General features: G+C 37.0%; 1 protein-coding gene across 1 annotated transcript; it reads left to right on the top strand.

The window, feature by feature from the left end:
- The first annotated feature begins 637 nt into the window (after positions 1-637).
- On the top strand, positions 638-20440 carry LOC129228678 (arrestin, lateral eye-like). The gene is made up of 6 exons (XM_054863361.1): positions 638-652; positions 4774-5004; positions 8026-8201; positions 9193-9402; positions 15815-15977; positions 20029-20440. The coding sequence occupies exons 1-6, from the start codon at positions 638-640 to the stop codon at positions 20341-20343; spliced, it is 1110 nt and encodes a 369-aa protein (XP_054719336.1). The 3' UTR covers positions 20344-20440.
- Positions 20441-20784: the final 344 nt, after the last annotated feature.

Consider the following 20784-nt stretch of genomic DNA (forward strand, 5'->3'; position numbering starts at 1 on the left):
CGACCGAACGGTCTAGGCGCTATGCGCGTCACAGACATCCTACAGACATCCAGACATCCTCCGGACAGAGAGACTTTCAGGTTTATTATTAGTAAAGAAGATAAAGAAGTGAGTGAGGGATGCCTATCATAACCTTTCTTTACCTAAGTGAAAATGGCTGCAAAGTTGGTCTGTTGATTAACATTTATTTTATAACAGCAATGATTTAATTTTAATTCCATTAAGTATAAAAGCCTAAATTCATCACTCTCTGATAAGTTACATCATTCTCTTACTTATGAGAGAGTGATAAATTTCACCAAAATAACCGTTTACTTTTTTACAATTACCGGAATAGAGATTATTCTTAGTGGGCTGTAACTATACCTAACTACTTATAAATCAAAAGCAATAAGACTTTTTTATTTTATACCAGCATTTAATAGGGTCTAATGAGGGAGGTATGTAGTAAAAAAACTTTTAGTACACTCCATGTCCTTACCCATACCCAACTTACGCTGTCCCAATGTAAATCACATTACCGCTACTTTACAGGAGAGAGGGAAAATGTAAGTCTTTCGCATGCAAATGAACGGACGCACACATTTTTAACACTAGTAAAAAATTACAAAGGATCATGGCTTGTACCTAAGTGAAAATGGCTGCAAGGATGGTCTGTTGATTAGCATTTCTTTTTATAGCAGCAATAATTTTAATTTAAATTAAATAACATAATAGCCTAAATTCATCACTCTCTCATAAGTTATATCACTCCCTCACTTATGTGGGAGTGATGAATTTTAACAAAATAACGATTTACTTTCTTACAATTATCGGAATTGAGATTATTCTTAGTGGGCTCTAACTATACCTAAATATTACTTATAAATCAATAGTTTTAAGAATTTCTTTTATTATATACCGGTATTCAATTCGCAACTCCAGAGCTCGAATACGCTACCTTGCGGGGATTAACAATACTAAAGAAAAAAGGTAAAACATTCCATTCCACGTGTTTCTTTTGGGGTAAATTACAGGCTTCAGACAGTTTGTGGGTACAATCTAATTTCAGAAGAATAGAAAAGAAAGCTTCCCACAATCACGAAGAAAAATTACTGTCATTCACTAAGCGTCAAAGCAAGTTATAAGTTACTGCATTTGTTTGTTTTACCTTTTTCATCCGCCATTAGACAGTGGCTGCAGCGCCCCCTATAGTTTATTGGAGTTGTGAATATGGATTAATGAGGTAAAAAAAAACTCTCAGTACACTCTCTGTCAAAAGTTCCCTCTGAAAACAATAGAACTAAAGATCAAGTTACTTTTTTTTTTTTTTTTTGATGCAATGTGCTTTGATGGCTACGAAAATTCTAATTAAATCAACTTAATTTATGTGCTCTCTAGTAGCAGTTAGAGGAACTTTGATAGGCCAGTGAGGGAATGAAAAAAGAACTCGAGTACAACAACCATTAATGATGATACTAAAATTAGTATTTTTAATAGCAAATCATAAGAATTTCATATATAGTCTCTATCTGAACATAAAATCAAATTATTAAAAAATAAGTAATACATTCATACTTCGATACTGCAAAAATTAATTTTAAAGTCGAAATCTTGTGTGGGTGTTTAATTTGGTTGTTAATTTGAATAATAGTATTAATCAATTTATAAATACCTAAATTATAAAAATACCAATATACCATCTAAACATCATTTTCTGCCTGATAAATTTATTTTAAAAAACAATGATAAACTAACGAGACTTGGGTTCATTGGCATCATTGGCTTGTTACATTAATTTGGCCAATTTGGAGAGAATCCCTCTTATGTTTCCCAGTTTCTTACTTTGTTTCTCGTTAAGAGCAAGGAACAGAGCAATGTTGCCGACGCATTTTTCTCTGTTGTATCAGGTAAAGTTTTTATTTTCAAGATTTATGCGTGATCTTGTTGATATCGCAACAGCTTTTGGATAAAGACTAATGGTCTCGAAAAAAAAGTAGGAAAAAAGGGGACACATGTAAAAAATTTTTCATTTTTTTATTTTTCAAAACATATTATCAATTTCTCAGCGCAAAAGTGTCCCCAAGATTGAATAAACTTTCCTTTGTGTTATGGATTTTTTTAGGATTTTTTAAAAAGTTATTTTTGAACTTTATGGTATTTTTTAAAAACGTCTGCAGTTGTTCACATGTGCCCCAACAGGGGGGCACATGTCAACAGGCCTGAGGCATATATGAATATGGGTAAAAATGCAGGAGAAGCATCATATTTTAAAGGAAAATTCTTCTATATGAAACATATACCTAAATAAAAAATACGTTGAAGGGTTTGTAACCTATACTGCGTCAATTTCAACTGTACTGTTATTGTTACACTAAAAAAATATTTTTTTCCCGAATATATAGTAACTGCTCACTGTGAAATTTTAAAGTCTCGTAGTCTGTTTTGATCACTGAATAGACTAGAAGAAACTTATATGACTACAGAATAAAAAGAAGAATTTTTTATTACGTAAGGAATTTTTTATTCTGTATATACTTTGCTTTGGTTTTAAGCTTCATACATTGTTTGGTAATATATTTTAGAATGATTTTGAACTTCAGTTTTTAACTAAGTGGAAATATTTTGTGTCCTTTTTATTTCCTATAAGTATTATATAACAATAAATTATTGACCAACTATTTAACAACAAAAAAATGTAAGAAATAAAAATAATAAACATAAATAAATAAATATTTACTTGTATTTTTGCAATTAACAACAAATTTGCAAATGGATTATAGGAAAATAATAATTATAAATATTTACATTTTTCAACACTTAACAATATTCCACACTAATAGTAATAATACGGAGAGCGGCTATGGGAACTGTTCACTCGTGCCCCTTAATTTTGTGTTCACAAGTGCCCCGTCGTCTACTTTAGAGGTAACTCGAAAAAATAAATAATTTTTAAATTTAATAAAAAAATCTAAACATTGTCATACATTTACTTGAATGTTCATACAATGGTTCATAATACTCGGGTTTTTCTTAGCAGTTGGTTTTAAAAATGTTATCGCGCGAAGAAGACAGTGATAAAATGTTTTCAACACCTGCTAAAACAAAGAAGTTGCCACCACAGAAACATAAAATGCCTTATGCTCTAAATGTTCGCCCAAGAGGTACAACTGGTACTGTCCTCATTTGAGAATGTTTTCAGATTTTTTGCTTGAAGTGAAACATATCATGTTCACATACGCCCCGTGTTCACATGAGCCCCATTCTCCCCTACATTTTATGGAAATAAGACGTATGATTGGATTGGGCCAACAACTGTTATCGCATAGATTTAGATTTTGAGTTTAGGGAGAGCCAGCGTTTTGAGAGAACCAAATTGCAACAATCAGCAAGAAGCACGAGGTGGTGTCATGTCGCAATCTGCCCCGAGCAAATGTCACTTTTAATCCCAACGCCAAATCGAACTTCAAGGTATAGTAGAAAAATAATCAACCAAGAGCAATGGATAAACGTAAACGTGTCATATAAAGGAAAAGCTAGGGACAAAAATTCAAATCAACACACAGCTTTGATTTCATTACTACATGTTGTAGAATCAACATCACTAAAAAAAAAAGAAAATGTACGAATAATGCAGTTTTGACAGCATCTTCCTCTAACTTCTCTTACAAAAATATTAGTGTACGGGATGGCCATTGGTGGCATGACCATTTGTCTATTTTCAATTTTACTATTGCGTTATTTGTTTAGCTACCGCTGCTGTTTTTTTTTTTTTTTTGGCCGGGATGCGATGTGGAGAATTGTGTCAGAGTATCAGCGAAAATGCGGAAAGCAGCCACCAGTAACGGTCAATATCAAGCTACTTCTGAACAAATTCAGACGAACCGGTTTAGTCGTATATTGACAGCAGTCCAGGATTTTTTTTTATCCGCCAGGGCTGTTCACTTATTGGCCGTCCGTCCCGTCCATCCTGTTTTTTGACGTGACGGACTGCCGACGAAAGCAGAGTAGCATTCACAAACGGTCGCCGTACATCAATTCCGTGACTGAATTCACCAGCCAAAGAGAAGAGCGCGATGCTTGGCGGAAACCAATGAAATGCCGTTCTACTTTTGACGGCCGTCAGATATCAAGGTTCTTCTGATCGAAACCGGTCCCGTCCAAGATGGCTTGCTGTCTTGGCAACCAGCAAAGAAAACCTGTTTCGGGAGGGAAAAAAACGTGATGGACGGAACGGACGGCCGATAAGTTAACAGGCTCAGCGGCTCGTCCGAATTTCTTCACAAGTGGCCTGATATCGGTTTTTTGTATGTGACCATTTTCCTATTTTCTCTGGCACAACTGACGCGCCTAATCATACGTTTTATTACCCATTTTCCAGGAAACGATTTCTATTCTTTCTTCTAAGGAGATCATTTCTTCAAACACTTGTGCAAGAAATAAATACATTAGATTCCGTTCATGGAAAAAATAGACCGAAAGTAAACAAACAGGTTGCCGCTATGCCAGCTTTTCGGGATTTTCTCTTTAATAAAAAAAAATAGTTAGCTAAAAAGACACGCATTCGCCGTCTGCTTGGCACCAATTTTTTTCTTATGCAAGCCAAACACGCGATTCACATCGCCAAACGGCGCAATTCTTTGTTTATCCAGTCTATCTTTCCCGTGAACGAAGCATAATGTTTTTGCGGAAATGGATCAATATTTTTGGAACACCATGTAAAGTTCATATTCTGAAGAGTAGTTAACTCTCAAAATAAAGCACAAATCATTCTTCTTTTTCATGTTTTCTCAGGCCAAACGGGACTTTGGAGATTATGGAGATTCGGTGGAGCCAGTTGAGGGGGTGATATTGGTGGACCAGGACTACCTGCGGGACCGGAAGGTCTACGGCCAGGTGGTCACCACTTTCCGTTATGGACGTGAACAGGACGAGGTCATGGGTCTTCACTTCAGTCGACAACTCTATTTGACCCTAGACCAGATTTTCCCTCCAGACCAGGAAACAGAAAAATCAGAACTTCAGGTAAGTATAGGAATTCAGATATATTGTATATGGTGTCCCAGGGGCACCCCGATGGGAGGTTATGAGGAGTCACTGTAACCTTCCAAAAAATTCCTTGTTTAGTAAATTTTGTCTGACAATTCAGCAAATTTATCATAATCCGGCAAATTTTGTCTGACGATTCGGCAAAATTATCATAATTTACCAAATTTTGTCTGGCGATTCGGCATAATTATCCTCATTCAACAAAATTTGTCCTGACGATTCGGAAAAATTATCATAATTTAGCAAATTTTGTCTGACGATTCGGAAAAATTATCATAATTTAGCAAATTTTGTCTGACGATTCGACAAATATATCATCATTCGGCAAAATTTGGAGTTCTACTTGTAAAATTGAGAACTTCCTCCAGACCAAAAACCTTCGGGGTTCCACTGATGGCGGAGACATCGTAGCTGTTAAACGAAAGAACCGATTACGATTCAACCACTTAACGGATTTGCTCGTATCTCATTCGGGTACAAGTTACCATTGAGAAGGAATGCCGGTGAATTTGCACATACCCGTATTTGATTCGGGCATTCCTGTATCTCGCGTTCTTTTCCATTGCCTGTCTGAGTTAATTCTCATAAAAATAGGTAGGACAAAATATTATTAAACTTAATTATCATAGATGGCTAAACTACGCTCCATTTTATGTGTGTTTACCGCGTTTTCTTGTGGAAAGAATCATGGAGGGATCCAGAAATTATTTAAGGAGGGGACGATTGCTTTTTTCCCCTTTACCTCTTACTGCGTATCTGATTTACCCTTTCTTAGGGGGGGGGGGGTGCCACATTTTTATTTATAAACAACTCAAGTACAGAGATTTAACCAAGGAGATCCCGAACCTGGTCCTTTCTTTTTCATATGATAGAGGTAGTCTAGAATTGCGTTTTAGAAATTCAATTTCGTTTCATTTGCGATTTAGAAATTCAATGTTTTGAAACCTCTAAAGTCCGTCCGCTAAAGTGGTGTGCGGACGATGTGTGAATAACGCATTGTGCTTTAGTGTGTTCGAGAACGTATGCTTTGCACAGTTTGATATTACATGCAATATACCGACAGCACAGTTATCCCATCCAGAGACTGCAGTTTCGTCCTTGTTATGGACTCTTCAGTCTGGAATGGTAAATAACGGGACCGGAAGCAGCTGTCATCTCATTAGCCACGTTCACAACACACTTTTGTATCTCACAAATAACCGCTCCGGCTCCGAAAAAAAAAACCGGTCGAAAAATTCTCGCTTTACATATTAAAAGAGGTTATCCATTGTACCAGAGAAAGCGGTTTTTACCCAGTATCCTTACCGGCTACACTCAGCAAGTAGACGAACTTGTTTCGCATAATGAATTCTGGGTAAAAATTCCGCATTTACTCCAGAAGGAAGCAGGAGGGAAAAAAATCCACATTTCCCCGGCAAATAACGGAAAGCGGGGAAAAGCAGATTATTTGCGAGGTTGCAACTGTCCATGAAAACGAGCCTATTAAAGCTCGGCGTGCCAACAAACTGGTAGATAAAGTAAATTTATCTCTCCAGCGAGAATCCACAGACATCTCGCTTTTCAACTCGCAAATTGAAGGCAAAGCTTTGGTACAAGCAATAAGTTACCACCAATTAAGCCAGGAACAGAAACTACATGTAATATACCGACAGCCCGGTTATCCCATCCAGAGACTGCCACGGTATATGCATCGTCCGATATATGGATGCCTCAATTGCCAAATCGATTAACTCCCCTTTTTTTAAAAAAAATCTTCATTTCTGCTTTAATAGCACTTTATCAATGCTTATCACGAGAATTTATATTAATGTTTTAGTTCAGCACATTTCTGACCATGTGATGGCAGAAAACGTGACACAAAGGCCTATTTACCCCCATGGATAACACCGTCTTCTTCATAACATTTTTTACTTACTTTTACAAAAAGGAAGTATTGCATTCGCGAAAAAAATTTCACTCAAAAATCGGCCTTAATTTCCATTTTTCTCACCCCCAAATGAATGTTGAGTTTTTTTTTTCAACCCGATCACACGTGGATATATGTCTAAGAACATACAGACACCTGAAATATCCATTTTGACGACCCCCGAATTAATTATGACGAAATTTCTGGTGACGTCCGTATGTACGTATGTACTGTCTAACCACGGAATGTATGGAAAGGTAAACATCCGGTTTACACGCGGAAATGGAAGCATCTATTAGTTTTCAGGGATGTCATATTTTGCAGATGTATGTTAGCCTCTAAATTTAGCTGAGTCTCGTTCAAATGAGCGGAATACGCGCATATATTTTTTATTTTTCCCCTCATTCAGATGGAGTCGCCTTAACTGGATGTTTGCCAATTCCATACAATCAGTGGTCAAACAGTATGTGCCTATGAGTGTATGTATCTCGCGTAACTCAAAAACGGTACGTCCTAGAGAGTTGAAATTAGGTACGTAGACTCCTAGTGGGGTCTAGTTGTGCATCTTCCCTTTTGGTTGCATTCGGATGTTTCAAAGGGGGTCTTTAGCCCCTTTTTGGGGGGAAATCATTGTTAATTTCAATATAAACTCAAGTTGTGTTATAATTTGTCGGACACTTGACGTTATATCGCCAGTTTTTTGGTCGCCAAGTATTGTCGCCAACTTGGCGACAAATTTGGCGATTTTTTTTTCTTTTTTTTAATCTGGTTTTAACTTGGCCACTGTTGGTGATATTTAGAGAGTAAACAATTGAATCACATTAAAATTGCCAATAATGGGGAAATGACATTAAACTGGAGTAAAAGGAAGTCATGTGATGCACACATCAGCTCGTTTATTTTTGTTTTATGGAGTTAATCAATTTGGCAAGTGAGGCATCCATATACTGTCGGTATATTGCGTGCAGTTCTGCTTTAGCCCTGGCTTAATGGCTGTAACTTACTGCTTATACAGTTTAGTATTAGTTCTTGTCATATTTTTCTTTCACAACCATGCCACTTCTGTGTCTTCAGATGAAATTATTCTTTAGGATAAGTTGGTCAGAAAGCTAGGAGAGCAGGCCATTCCTTTCACTCTTGATCTTCCCGAGAATGCGCCTGCCTCTGTCACTCTGCAGGCTGGTAACGAAGACACAGGGGCCCCTCTCGGCGTTGAATATGAGCTCAAGTTGTTTGTGGCCGAAAACAAAGAAGAGAAACCGCACAGGTAAATGGGATACCTATTATTACGATGTGTAAATGGCACGGAACAGTGCTGTAAAAAGAAACAAAATGAAAATTCCGCTCCCACCCGAAGACAAAAAGGAGTTGATGGGAACTTGCATAATCGAGTTATTTAGAGAAAAAAAACCGCTCTTTGAAGAGCACCCCATTCCTGATTTCCAAACTAATTTGTTCCAACTTGCACAACCATAGGTGCTAACGGGCTAGTGAGCATTGCAAAATGGCAGTTTTGTACGTTTGAAAAGTAGTTTTCAAACTTATGGCCTCTAGTAACATTTTGTGCTTTAGTTCCATGGTTGAATTGAGTTAAGTTGACGACTTTATCTAAAATAAAAAACCTTACATCTGCTGTTCTAATTGATTGAGAAAATTAGCACGAGATTCATCTTATGTAGAAAACAAAATCTCTTTCCAGTGATATAGAATATTAAGGGGTGTGGGGGAATTCTTTTCTCTCTTCACTGGGCAATTAAAGTGAAGTTGTAGCTTAAAAAAATAGTTACAAAAAACTAACTCGAAATTTAAAAAAAAAAACAATAAAACGACGTGCAAACCAACGGAACTCAACGTAATTTTGTACCAAATTTCAAGGCTGTAGGTGCTATGAGATCTCCTGATCGCAGAACTGCCACAGACAGTATTTCACAATTTTTTTGTAGTAACTTTTGTTTAAATACATTTGAAAAAAAAAAAAGAAAATACACGGAATAATGTATGTAAATAGGCAAAATTTGGCACGCATGCTAGAAATGTCATGGAGGTTTATCGTATTCACGAAAAAAGAAAGTATATGCGCAGGATTTTTATGCAGGCTGGTGCTCCAACCCATAATGCTAGGCGTGCGAAAGATCTCTTGTGCACATCATTTAGTGACGATCGCGATCGTTCGACATCAATAAGGATGCTAAAAGATAACATCCAACGCCAATGACCCAACATTTTCATTTTTTCGTGATTTCAAACTATAATTTCAGGAGGAATTCAGTTTCCATGGCGATCCGGAAGCTCCAGTACCACACCCCAGGTCCACTAAATAGGCAACCAAGCGCCTTAGTCACTAAGGGATTTGTATTGAGTCCTGGAAAATTACAACTTGAAGTGACTCTGGACAAAGAATATTATTTCCATGGCGAGAAAATTGCAGTTCATCTGGTGGTCACCAACCATTCAAAAAAGACAATAAGGTAAGAATTGTTCTAATAATAATTGAAAATAGTAAGTTTTTATTATTATTTTTTTTTATAATGAGGAATGTTTGCTAACTTTTAATAAAATAAAGAGTACCTATCAATACGTGCCATTTTCTGCGACTATATCTGTCTTCTTTGTATTTTTCATTGCTTGTTCCTTAGCGATTTGATAAGCTACCAAGCAAATCAAGAAATATTATAACACAATGAAATCTTCACAAAGTAGATTGTTAGTCCAGTAACCATATACATCAGACTTTGAGTCAAATCCGGTAGTTCTGGTATTTTGGTGAGTTGTTTATGAAATTGGTCCAATAAATAACCCGAGTTTGTGACCCTTAATAACGCAACATAGTCATAAATCGAAAAAAACGTGAAACTTTGTACTTCGCTGTATCTTTTGGCGATTTCAACCCTATAAACGACTAGCTTCCAATAATTTCTTTGATGGATAATTCCTAAGTAGACTAAATTTGCTACAATATGAATACAGAACAACAGTGGGCGCCAGTTAATTGAATCAGTGCTTAATTGAATCAACCGCTTTAATGAATCAAACCATCGAAAACAGAATAAAATCCAGCTTTATTAAATTAGCCGCTTTTTTTAATCAACCGCTTTATGGAATCAAAACTGTTTAGAACAAACATGATTCATATGAGCGGCGGCCACTGTATCTATTTCCGAGATAAATCGTTTAAAAGAGAATTTTTTTTTTCGAATCTTGCAAGTTTTACCAGTATTTTGTCGATTTGCATGAGTTTTGACCCCGTTTCTTTGGAACCCCTTCCTTGAATCCTCTCCTCTCCTCGTTACCTTTTAGTGGATCCTGAAGAGGTTCAAGGGCACCCCCAGCATGTTCCTCCCCCCTTCTCATTTTTCATCTTTCTCATTTCAACCTCCGTTATATTATGTTAATTCTTATACGTCGTATTATGTCAAAGTAGTTTCTGACTTCTTCCTTTCAGTCACAAGGAACTAACCCTTCAGATGTTTTGTCTCCACAGAGAAATCAGCGTTCTGTGAAATTGGGGAGCCGGACAGAACATCCAGGTCCAAAAATGCCAACGGACATAACGTCCGAGGGACATAACGTTCAGCGGACATAACGTTCAGCGGACATAACGTCCAGCAGACATAACGTCCAGGGGGCATAACGTCCGACGGAGAGTTGGTCCACGGACAGAAAGTCCACATTTTTGGACAGCTAGAACATAACGTCCAGTTTTTTGTGCAAGCTGGACAACACGTCCTTTGATGGCCTAACTCTCCACGGAGAACATGCAACTGTGTTTTGATCAACTTCAAATTATTGTATTTTATCTGACAATGTGCACTGTATAAATATCTGAATTATGCACTTCAATAGAAACACTGGATTACTGGATGCAATTAGGGATTTTACACCTCGCGCCCGCTAGAGATTCCCAAGTAACGTCTAAAAATTGATAAGTTCGAAAAAACCAATTTATTTTAAAAAGCTTTATCTCGGAAACTATTGGGTCTAAAAAGATAGTTCTAGATTCATTTTGTAGCAAATTTAGTCTACTTTAAAATCATTCACAGTAGGTATTGTTGAAAAACTAGTCGTTTAGGATTGAAACTGGCAAAAACTACTGTAAAGTCTGAAATTCCACTGTTTTTGCGATATATGAACAGATTGCGTTCGGCTTTTGAGGTCACACACTTGGAATATTTATTAGACCGATATCACAAACAATTCTGCAAAAGATCGAAACTACCGGATTTGACACAAGGTTTCCAACTTTTCAGGCGACAAGGTTACTGGACTGTAACTATTTAAACAACCGTTCAAAATTCATGCGAGAGGGGGGAAGGGGACTGAGTTTTCAATTCAGCTCTCTCCCCATCTCAATTCCAGGGTTTTCTTAATACGGGGAACAAAAATAAGTCGCTGTGAGCTGGGTTGGAGCTGTAGGAGGCTTGCGGCAGTATTCTCACTATGAACTTAACCAGAATTGAAAGGGAAGCGATTTAAGGATGCTATGAACAAGGGAAAAAATCTGGCAGCGGCGTGTTAATGCCCAAGGGCCATAATACGAAGTCTTTCAGTACTTTATAAAAACACATTTTAAAAATTTTGTATTCTCAGGCAAGTCTTGGAGCTTTGTAAACGCACAATCTTTACTAATAATAAAGCAGTAAGTCTCTCTGTCCGGAGGATGTCTGGAGGATGTCTGTAGGATGTCTGTAGGATTCCGTAGGATGTCTGTGACGCGCATAGCGCTTAAACCGTTCGGCCGATTTTCATGAAATTTGGCACAAAGTTAGTATGTAGCATGGGGGTGTGCACCTCGAAGCGATTTTTCGAAAATTCGATGTGGTTCTTTTTTTATTCCAATTTTAAGAAAAAAAGTATCATAAATTACGAAATTATCGTAACGTGGAACCGTAACATGGGCACAAGCCAATTGGCGAGATACGAAATTATCATAACGTGGAACTGTAACGTGGGTACAAGCCAATTGGCGAGAAAATTCACCATACATTATTTGTAAATATACAAGCGAACCAAAAGACCTTTAATTTTTCTATTACGGGCGAAGCCGTGCGGGTGCCACTAGTGTACAATAAGAATTGTAGATAAAAAGAAATAATGGGATTTTTTTTTTTTTTTTGCTATGAATAAATTTTCTTTTTATGTAAAATTATAAATAATAAGTCAGAAACGCTTGTTTACCTTCACGTAGACTATCTTTTCTAATACCCAGAAAACGTGTTTATCTTGAGGCATTTCATATTTCGTTTAAGCATATTTTTTATATAGTATACTTTTTACACTAATCAAAAGCAACTAAATGTCAATCTAGCAAAAATTGTTTAGTACAAAAATAGCACGTGCAGCTGCTTTAAAATGTATTCGAAATTCAAATAAACTATAGGCGGCTTTGCAGTCTCTGAATAATTGCTACTGTAAGGAGCTAAACCAAGGCCGACCCACATACCTCTTTCGTAACTTTCTTAAATATCCGCAAGGTGGCGTATTTAATCTCTACAACTGCGAATCGGTACCTCTTTTTAACTTTACTCATAAAGCCTTATTTTGAACTATACTCGTAATATGTTTGGAATCAGTTACGAAAAACTTCAAAAGGACTGCAAAAAGAAGAAGAAAGAAAGAAATAAAAGAAGAAAAATCCGAATTGAAAGAACCCTTAAAAGCAAGCAAAAACAGTTAAACTATAGCGCTTTAGACAGAATTTGACTACGTTTGGAACCTTTTGCTTACAGAAGCCGGTCTAGTAACCTGCAAGATTTTGATACATGCTGTGTATTTAACTCAATACAATTTCATAATAAACAAAAAATAATATCATTTAAAAATAAGTATTGAAAATGCTTCATATATACTAAAATTCAGAATAATTCAAATTGGGAAAAAATATTTAAAAAAAATTTTCAGAAACATTTTCGTACTATCTAACTTTTGTAACTAACTTTCATTCATTACCATTTTGAATTGATGTGTTAAATGGTTTTGTTTGATGTTATGTAATTTACAATGCAATACAAAGCAAAAAAGAGAGGGTGATCACATTTTAAGCTTTCTTTACAAAGTTTGTTATGGGTGCCGCACTATCTGTCAAGGCTAAGCCCATATGAAGAAATTGATGAGAGGGAAAAGCATGAATGTGCAGTGGTGGTAAAAAAAATTGCATCACCCTCACATTTTCACAACAATGGGATTATGGGAGAAGTTTTGGTCGACCGATTAACAATGAATGTATGTGAAATTCTGCAAAACTTATGAAATAAACATTAAACAGCAGGACTCCGATAATTGTTTACGTAGATGGGGGCTGTTTCCGGGCCAAGGCCAACTGCTGACCCCATGCTCATTTTTCCATTTCTGAACCTGCGTGTGAGTTTAAAGGAAAAAAATTACTTAAACCCATGTCAATTTAAGTCTAAGGGCAGGATAAAGGTTTTTAAATTGTTACTTACCAGTTTTACCCTCAGGCACGGAGCAGAATCATCCTGGAAAATGTCATTTGGAACTGAAGTAAAGTGATCCCGGATAGTACACTGTAAAAAGATTCAGAAACGTTCCTGGAAAATAATAGGCAGCTGATGTGCCCAATTTCAGGCAGTAACATATCTTACAAAAACCAGGAACATTTTCCGATAAAAGTCAGTAACCTTTCTGATATACAGGGAAATCTTCCCTGTTAAAGCCAGTCGCGAACCTTCTAGAAAAACTGAGTAGGTTTAATGTATTCGATTATAACCTTCCTGGTTTACTAAGAAAAACTCCAGAAGCATTAGCGCAACCATGGCCAAAGCTAAGCGAATAATTGCAAGCAAGAACTAAACATATTCCTTGCTTGCAATTCCTGCCTCGCAAAGCTGCAGCTATCCAGTGACTTATTTGCTCCCATTGGGAGCTTAGCCAATCCAGACGAGCCGTAACTAAAACTAAAACCGATACACTTAATAAACACGCTCAGTCAACCTTTAAACTGGTAGCAAAAAACATTTTTCACACCAGTGAAAAGTCTGCATTCGTGCATCTTTTAGCTAATTCAGGAAAAATTTTTGCGAAGATACTTGATTTTGCGGGGAAATAGGTGAAAACCTCTGAAATCCCGAAACGTTCCACTGAAATAACCAGTAACGTTTCGGAATTTTTTTACAGTGTAGGAAGCAGTTTCTCCTCCAAAATGCCAATATACACCTGAGCGTTTACTGTTCCTTGCACAAAGTGAAGCCCATTAACTCCTTGATCAGAAATACTCGTACATCCCCAAATCATCTGGGATACGGGATGCTTGACTGTGAGTTGAACGCAGTCGGGATGATATTCCTCTCTTTTGCGGCGCGGGTGATGCAATTTTTTTTACCACCACTGTCGATCTCAGCAAGAAATATGACAATACATATTTGTTTCTCTGCATGTTAACGTAAAGGCAAACTTTTTCCAGTTAATTTTTGGACAAAAAGTGAATTTTTAATGCATATATATATATATATATATATATATATATATATATATATATATATATATATATATATATATATATATATATATATATATATACATATATATATATATATATATATATATATATATATATATATACATATATATATATATATATATATATATTAATAATTTTTCTCTGTGACAGTCTCTTGTCTCTTAAGTAGAGGTCCCTATTCAAAAGGACTGGGAATAGAAAAAATGTCCCTTAAATAGAGGTGTCCCTTATTCAGATGTGTCCTTTAAAGGAGAAACTACTTTATGTTGAAATGTTTAGCCGCCTTGTAACCAGTGTTGCCATATTGAGGGAAATTTCCCCATTTTATGGAAATCTGGTGCTTTCTGGGGAAATTTTGGGGAAATGGGTTTTGAAGGGAATTCTTTGGGGAAAATTTTTTATCATGGGGAAAACCAGGGGAAAAAAACCTCAAGGAAAAAAGAATTGTTTTCGTATTTAGATTCGCGTCAAGAAGTAGAAATTACATTGTTTGTATCAAACAGCGTTGGTTTAGCTTTGCTCAACTTTCTGGCATTCGCATTTCGCATTATGTGGAATATTATGCTACGGAATTCGCATTAATGTTCTGCGTGAGTAACTAGTTGATACGTGAAACGGGTAAAAATAAGTGTGATGAAGAATGTTCTTGGATAAATATATATAAAAATCATAGTTTAAATGTACATACAGAAGCAGAGTAGTAAATGCAAGTAGAAAAAAAAACATTTGGCTATTTCTTATACTTTGGTCAGGCGCTTGTATTTATGTCTAGTGGCACCCGCATGGCTTTGCCCGTAGTAGAAAATTAAAAGGTCTTTTGGTTCCCCTGTATATTTACAAATAATGCATGATGAATTTCTTGCCAATTGGCTTGCCCACGTTACGATTCCACGTTATGATAGCTTGGCCATTTACTCATTCATCTTATGATAATTTTTCTGGGGAAAATGTTCTTAAAATTGAAATAGAAAAAGAACAAAATCGAATTTTCGAAATATCACTTAAAGGTGCACACCCCCATGCTACAAACAGCAGCAGCTGCATGCAATAGAGAGATATCCAGACAGAGAGACTTTCAGATTTATTATTAGTACAGATAAAGAAAGATAAAGATAAAGAAGACAAAAAAAAAAGCGAAAAATGGGAAGAAAAAAAAAGTTTGGGAATTTTATAAGAAAATTTGGCTATTTGGGGAGAAAATTTTTTTTTTTCAAGAGACAAAAATATTAGAGGAAGTCGATTCATTTTCTGAAAATATTAGTGGACAAATAATTTTTGAATTTGGGGAATTTTGGTAGAAAACATCGCTTTTTGGGGGAAAAATTGGAAGGGAATTGTGGAAATCTGGATTTGACCATCTGACAACACTGCTTGTAACATGTTATTTTGAACATTTACTTATCCAGGAACATAAGAGTAAATGCCATCCAAAACACCGAAGTGACGATGATCAATGGCCATTACAGCAAGGCAGTTGCTGGAATCGATTCAAAGGAAGGCTGCCCAATCATTCCCGGAGCAACTCTGTCCAAAGTTTTCTACATCATTCCATCCGCAGAAGACAATAAGGTGAATGTTTAATCTTTCATTCGTGCAGTGAACCCAGGGCCGTCCGAAGAGGGAGGCTAGTGGGGCAATCGCCCCGGGCGCCGATATATGAAGGGGCGCCATAAACTAAGCTTTTTCTGGATTTCAATTTTTTAAAAGTATTTTTCTTAAAATAGTTTTTAAGATCTGTAACATATTCGATTTCAGATTACAAGCAAGGCCTGATTACCCAAAAAGCTCGAGAAGCTTCAGCTTCCCCTCAGATTTTTTTTTTTTTTTGGGGGGGTGGGGGGGGTGGGGGGGGACTAAATTTTCCTGTAAAACTGGTGTTTAATGAAAAAATCATTTAAATGTTTTTCTTCAAATTGCAATCAACTTTAATTACGTATACACAACATGTTGATTTTGATGGTGTTACTGTATTTTGTCAAAATTTCAATCAAGTCAGCTGTTGTTCCGGGTTTCTTAGTTGGATGGCGTTGGAAAGTCACTCCACATCTCCCACCAAAACAGAGAAGGTCTTGTTACCATTCCGGGCAGAAGTGGAGGAGTTGTCTTCAGTTGTCCTTGTAATATCAAAACCGTGTTGTATAAGAACCGTGTTATGCGATGGACGCTTGTTCATGTTTAATTATGTAATAACTAGTGGTACCCGCACGTCTTTGCCCGTAATAGAAAATTAAAAGGTCTTTTGGTTCGCCTGTATATTTACAAATAATGTATGGTGAATTTTCTCGCCAATTGGCTTGGTTACGGTTTCACGTAATGATAATTTCGTTTTTTTCTCGTCCATCTTATGAGAATTTTGCTCTTTAAATTGGAATAGAAAAAGAACAAAATCGAATTTTCGAAAAATCGCTTCGAGGTGCACACCCTCATGCTACAAACTAACTTTGTGCCAAATTTCATGAAAATCGGCCTAACGGTCTAGGCGCTATGCGCGTCACAGAGATCCTGACAGACTTTCAGCTTTATTATTAGTAAAGATTTAAAATAAAAATGTTCGGTACTTTTCCATTATACACCCGCTATTCTGGAGGCCAGGGGGGGAAGCCAAAACATATTCGCCCCGGGCGCCGTTCTCTCTTTGGACGGCCCTGATGCCTTTGGGTGAACCCTCATTGATCCGGACTCTATTAAACCGGGCTTCGTTTAATCCGGACAGCCATTTATTTGTACAAATAAAAGGCGAGTCTGTACTATAATGTATTTCTAGGGCTGTGTTTTGTGTTTTTGTAATTTTCTATTATGCAGTTTTATATTTCATTCTCTTGTGTTTCAAAAACACTTTATACTGTGTTTTTTATGTACTTTATTTTTGCTTAATTCATACTTTCACTAATCCAGACGACCTGGATCCTCCATGATTTCGGATTAATGAGATTCTACAGTATTTAGCTACAACTCTCAAATATTTAGTTTTACGAGTAATTAATATTATATTAGATACAGGAGAAAGTAAACTCCCCAAAACAATGCAGGTTTTTAAGAAGGGGGAGGGGAATGAAGAAGGATAGGTTTTGTTTTAAAGAGCTCCAAATACACTTTTTAAAAGTTTTACGTTGTTAGTTTACTCATACATACAAAATCTTTCCTTTATTACAATACTAGAAAATCGCCCGTCAAGATATGACGGATGAAAATTACTTCTACATTTGAACGAAGCATTTGCCTGTTTGCTAACCTTTTGATAGTTAAAATTTTAACCCAAACTCCAGTAGATGAATCCTGACTTTCAGTAGATAGCGTTCATTGTTTTTCGTTTCTTCATTCTCCTGAAATGACAGTTTTACCAGTAAAACAGTTAAGTGAACGGATCAAGTTCACCTTTCCTTGCATTTTAAACATTACCAAACATATTATCAAACTATCATGCCGTGGCGCGAGTTTTATTGTTGATGACTTCAGAGCGTTACTTGATCCTTAGCTGTTATATATATGAGGAATTCATATTTTTGAAACATTGAGTTTTTGTGACGTGATTTTGTTTTTAAGTTAAAAAATAATAGTTATGTAGTTGTCAGTCAATGCACTGTTGAAATATGGAGAAAGTAAGAAGAAAAGTCAAAATATGCTCAGAAGAAATCCCTCTGTGGTATTTTTTAAAAAGGGTTGAGAGGAAAGAAATAAATAAATAAAAGGTGCAACTGTAGACCGTCTTAGGAGTAGCTAAGAAGTCAAGATGCGGTTCAGTCCAGGGAAAAAAAACTTACATTGCTAAAATAAACATAGATTAAGCTAATAGGGATAACTTGTGGAACCCCTGTTCTGTCGCGAAACCCAAAAGTTCCAGGGAACATTTGGTTTCCGCTGAGCCCATGTTGAATCCTCCTCCAAATGATCATAAATGCGAATTTGAGAAAGAAGGCATAAAATCCTTAGCATTTTTCAAGAATAAAAACAATAGTATGGTTAAAATTGATACGCTATCACCCACAGCACTCGATTCCCGGATTTGTCCATCACCGGAATCTTTGGAGTAGAACCGGAGACGGAGCTTTTTAAAAATCCCAAACAACGTGCTGAGTTGAATGTTTTTCAAAATTGTTCGTTCTTCCCGAAAAGGAGAATATTAAGTTCTTTTAGCAAGAAAAAAAAAAGAATGTTGAATAAAAATCTTAATTCTTTAAAAAAGAAATCTTTAAGTCAAAAAAATCCAGTTGTTGCAATTATTAGACAGCTAATGACATTTCCCTTCCCTCCTCATTCTTTCATTCCCCTTTTCTAGGTCTTCATAGTTGATTTCCGTTCATGACTTTCTCTAGTTCACAATCTTTCCAAAATTCATTACTATAAAAGTATAACTCTTAAACTGTTATAATGGCATAAATTAAAATTACAAATTTGGCACTATCATTAGCGGTGTATTAGTTCTTACCAGCAAATAAGAATTAACCACTAATACTTGTATGTACCCTTAATCCTTTTTCTGCTCCGGAAATGTGTTAATGTGTGGGTTCCTTCTGATGAGATTTTCTTCATTTAAAAAAGAAAAGAAAGTGAAGAAAATGATAATGATTTGAATTTTGACTTCTTGAGTACAACTTATGTTGTTCGCAATCACAAGATGCGATAGGACCCTACTCGATGGGTTTTTTGTTGCTACAAACGGTCCCTGTCCCTCGGCATCGACGTTTTTAATACCCGACACTCTCGACTTTGCACAATCCTCGTTAGACAAAAACATCATCAAGCACACAACAAACCTCCACGAGCATGCCCGTCATACGGGACGGTGTCGAGTGTGTGTGTGTGCAGGACGTGCACGCTACCTCCTAGAGGGAGCAGAGGCCGGTGGACAGTGCTGCTGAAGGAAGCGGAGAACCAGAGGGGTGGTGGATAGTAGTGCTTGCAGATTGCAGAGGGTGTGGATCCAGAAATCAAAGGAACATCCACTGCAATCGAGTGAGAGCCAATCATTGATTGTTTAATAAAGAGGAGAAATTTAGCACGAAGGAAGAAAACTTCATGCACGGAAAATGGTGGAACGAAACCTTCAGATTTTAGGCTTGAAAGCTCGTAGTACTTTTTTTTAGATTGTTTAGGGGCTGGAACAGAGGAAGAGGTGGTTTAGTGGAGCCCCTCCCCAAAATACATGACCTAACTAAACAATTCAAATACATACATGAAATACATCGCCAGCTCAGTCATTTCCAGCCGAGGACTGCAGTTTCGTGCTTATTAGCACTCATCAGCCGGCATAGGAAGGTGACTGAACTGGAGGTGGAAAACTTCTTAAGGAAGCCAAGAGTGCCAAACAAATTGGTAGCTAATACAGAATTAGCATTGACCAGATGAGTGACCGAAGCAATGGTTCGGTTCAACTCGAATAATTTCTGCTTTAGCCCTGGCTATAGGGCGGTAACTTACTGAATTCGTATACACATTGGATATGCATTCAAAACATGGTAAACCTTCTCTACGAGATGCCGGTATTGAACAATCTGGTTTATCGAATCCGTGACAGAAGTAACTCAAATCTCTTTTCCATTAATTTCATCACGAAATCTACTTCAAAGTTGGTAAATCAGTCGTCCACAGTTTTGTCTGAGCCTCCGCATTCTATTTTCAGGTCAAACGAGGCGTCGCCTTGGATGGGTTGTTGAGAGATAGTGACACCAATCTGGCCTCCTCCACCCTGAACACCAGCGACGCCATCGGCATCGTCATCTCGTACATGATAAGGGTGCGATTGTACATGGGCGCCATCGGCGGCGAGCTCGTGGCCGACGTGCCCTTCAAGCTCACCAGCCCCACCCCCGAGAAGCAGAAGGAGGTCTCTGGCATGCAGAAGCGGGTCCGCAAGCAGCTGTCCAGAGAGATGAGCACAGACCTCATCATTGAAGACTTCGCCAGGAGGCGCCAGTTCAGCGAAGACTACGAGTAGAAGCAGAGATTTAAGCTGTCTCAAATAAAATACACTAGTAAAGTCATTGGAGATTGTAATGTGCAGTTGAGAATAATGACTTTCATGTTGTTTGTTATTTTCTTCTTTGATTTCTTTATTGTGTGTCTTTTGAAATCGTTATGCAGGTGAAAACCTTAGAGCGGGAATTAGTATAGTAAATGGAGGGAGCAAGTACAATCATTGGTTTAGCAAAAGCTGACACAAAGACGTCAAGTCACGTTGCTTGAAACTAGCGAAAATAAACCTGATTTCGTCCAATGCGTTGCTTTTTTAAAATCTATCACGTGACTTGAGATCTTTGCTTCACGAATGAAAGTCTTCACTCCCTCCACTTTATCTCTTCTCAATGATAAAAACATACTCAAGAAATTTAACGCGGAATTCATCAAAAGAGATTACAGTGAAAAAACAATTCAGAAA

The sequence above is a fragment of the Uloborus diversus genome, chromosome 8 (assembly GCF_026930045.1).
Source record: "Uloborus diversus isolate 005 chromosome 8, Udiv.v.3.1, whole genome shotgun sequence".
Taxonomy (NCBI): domain Eukaryota; kingdom Metazoa; phylum Arthropoda; class Arachnida; order Araneae; family Uloboridae; genus Uloborus; species Uloborus diversus.

Bases quoted from the DNA above. Each gene is read 5' to 3' on its own strand.
- LOC129228678 (XM_054863361.1), top strand. The intron at 5,005-8,025 runs GTAAGTATAGGA...ATTATTCTTTAG, and splicing joins CAGAAAAATCAGAACTTCAG to GATAAGTTGGTCAGAAAGCT. The intron at 15,978-20,028 runs GTGAATGTTTAA...TTCTATTTTCAG, and splicing joins CATCCGCAGAAGACAATAAG to GTCAAACGAGGCGTCGCCTT.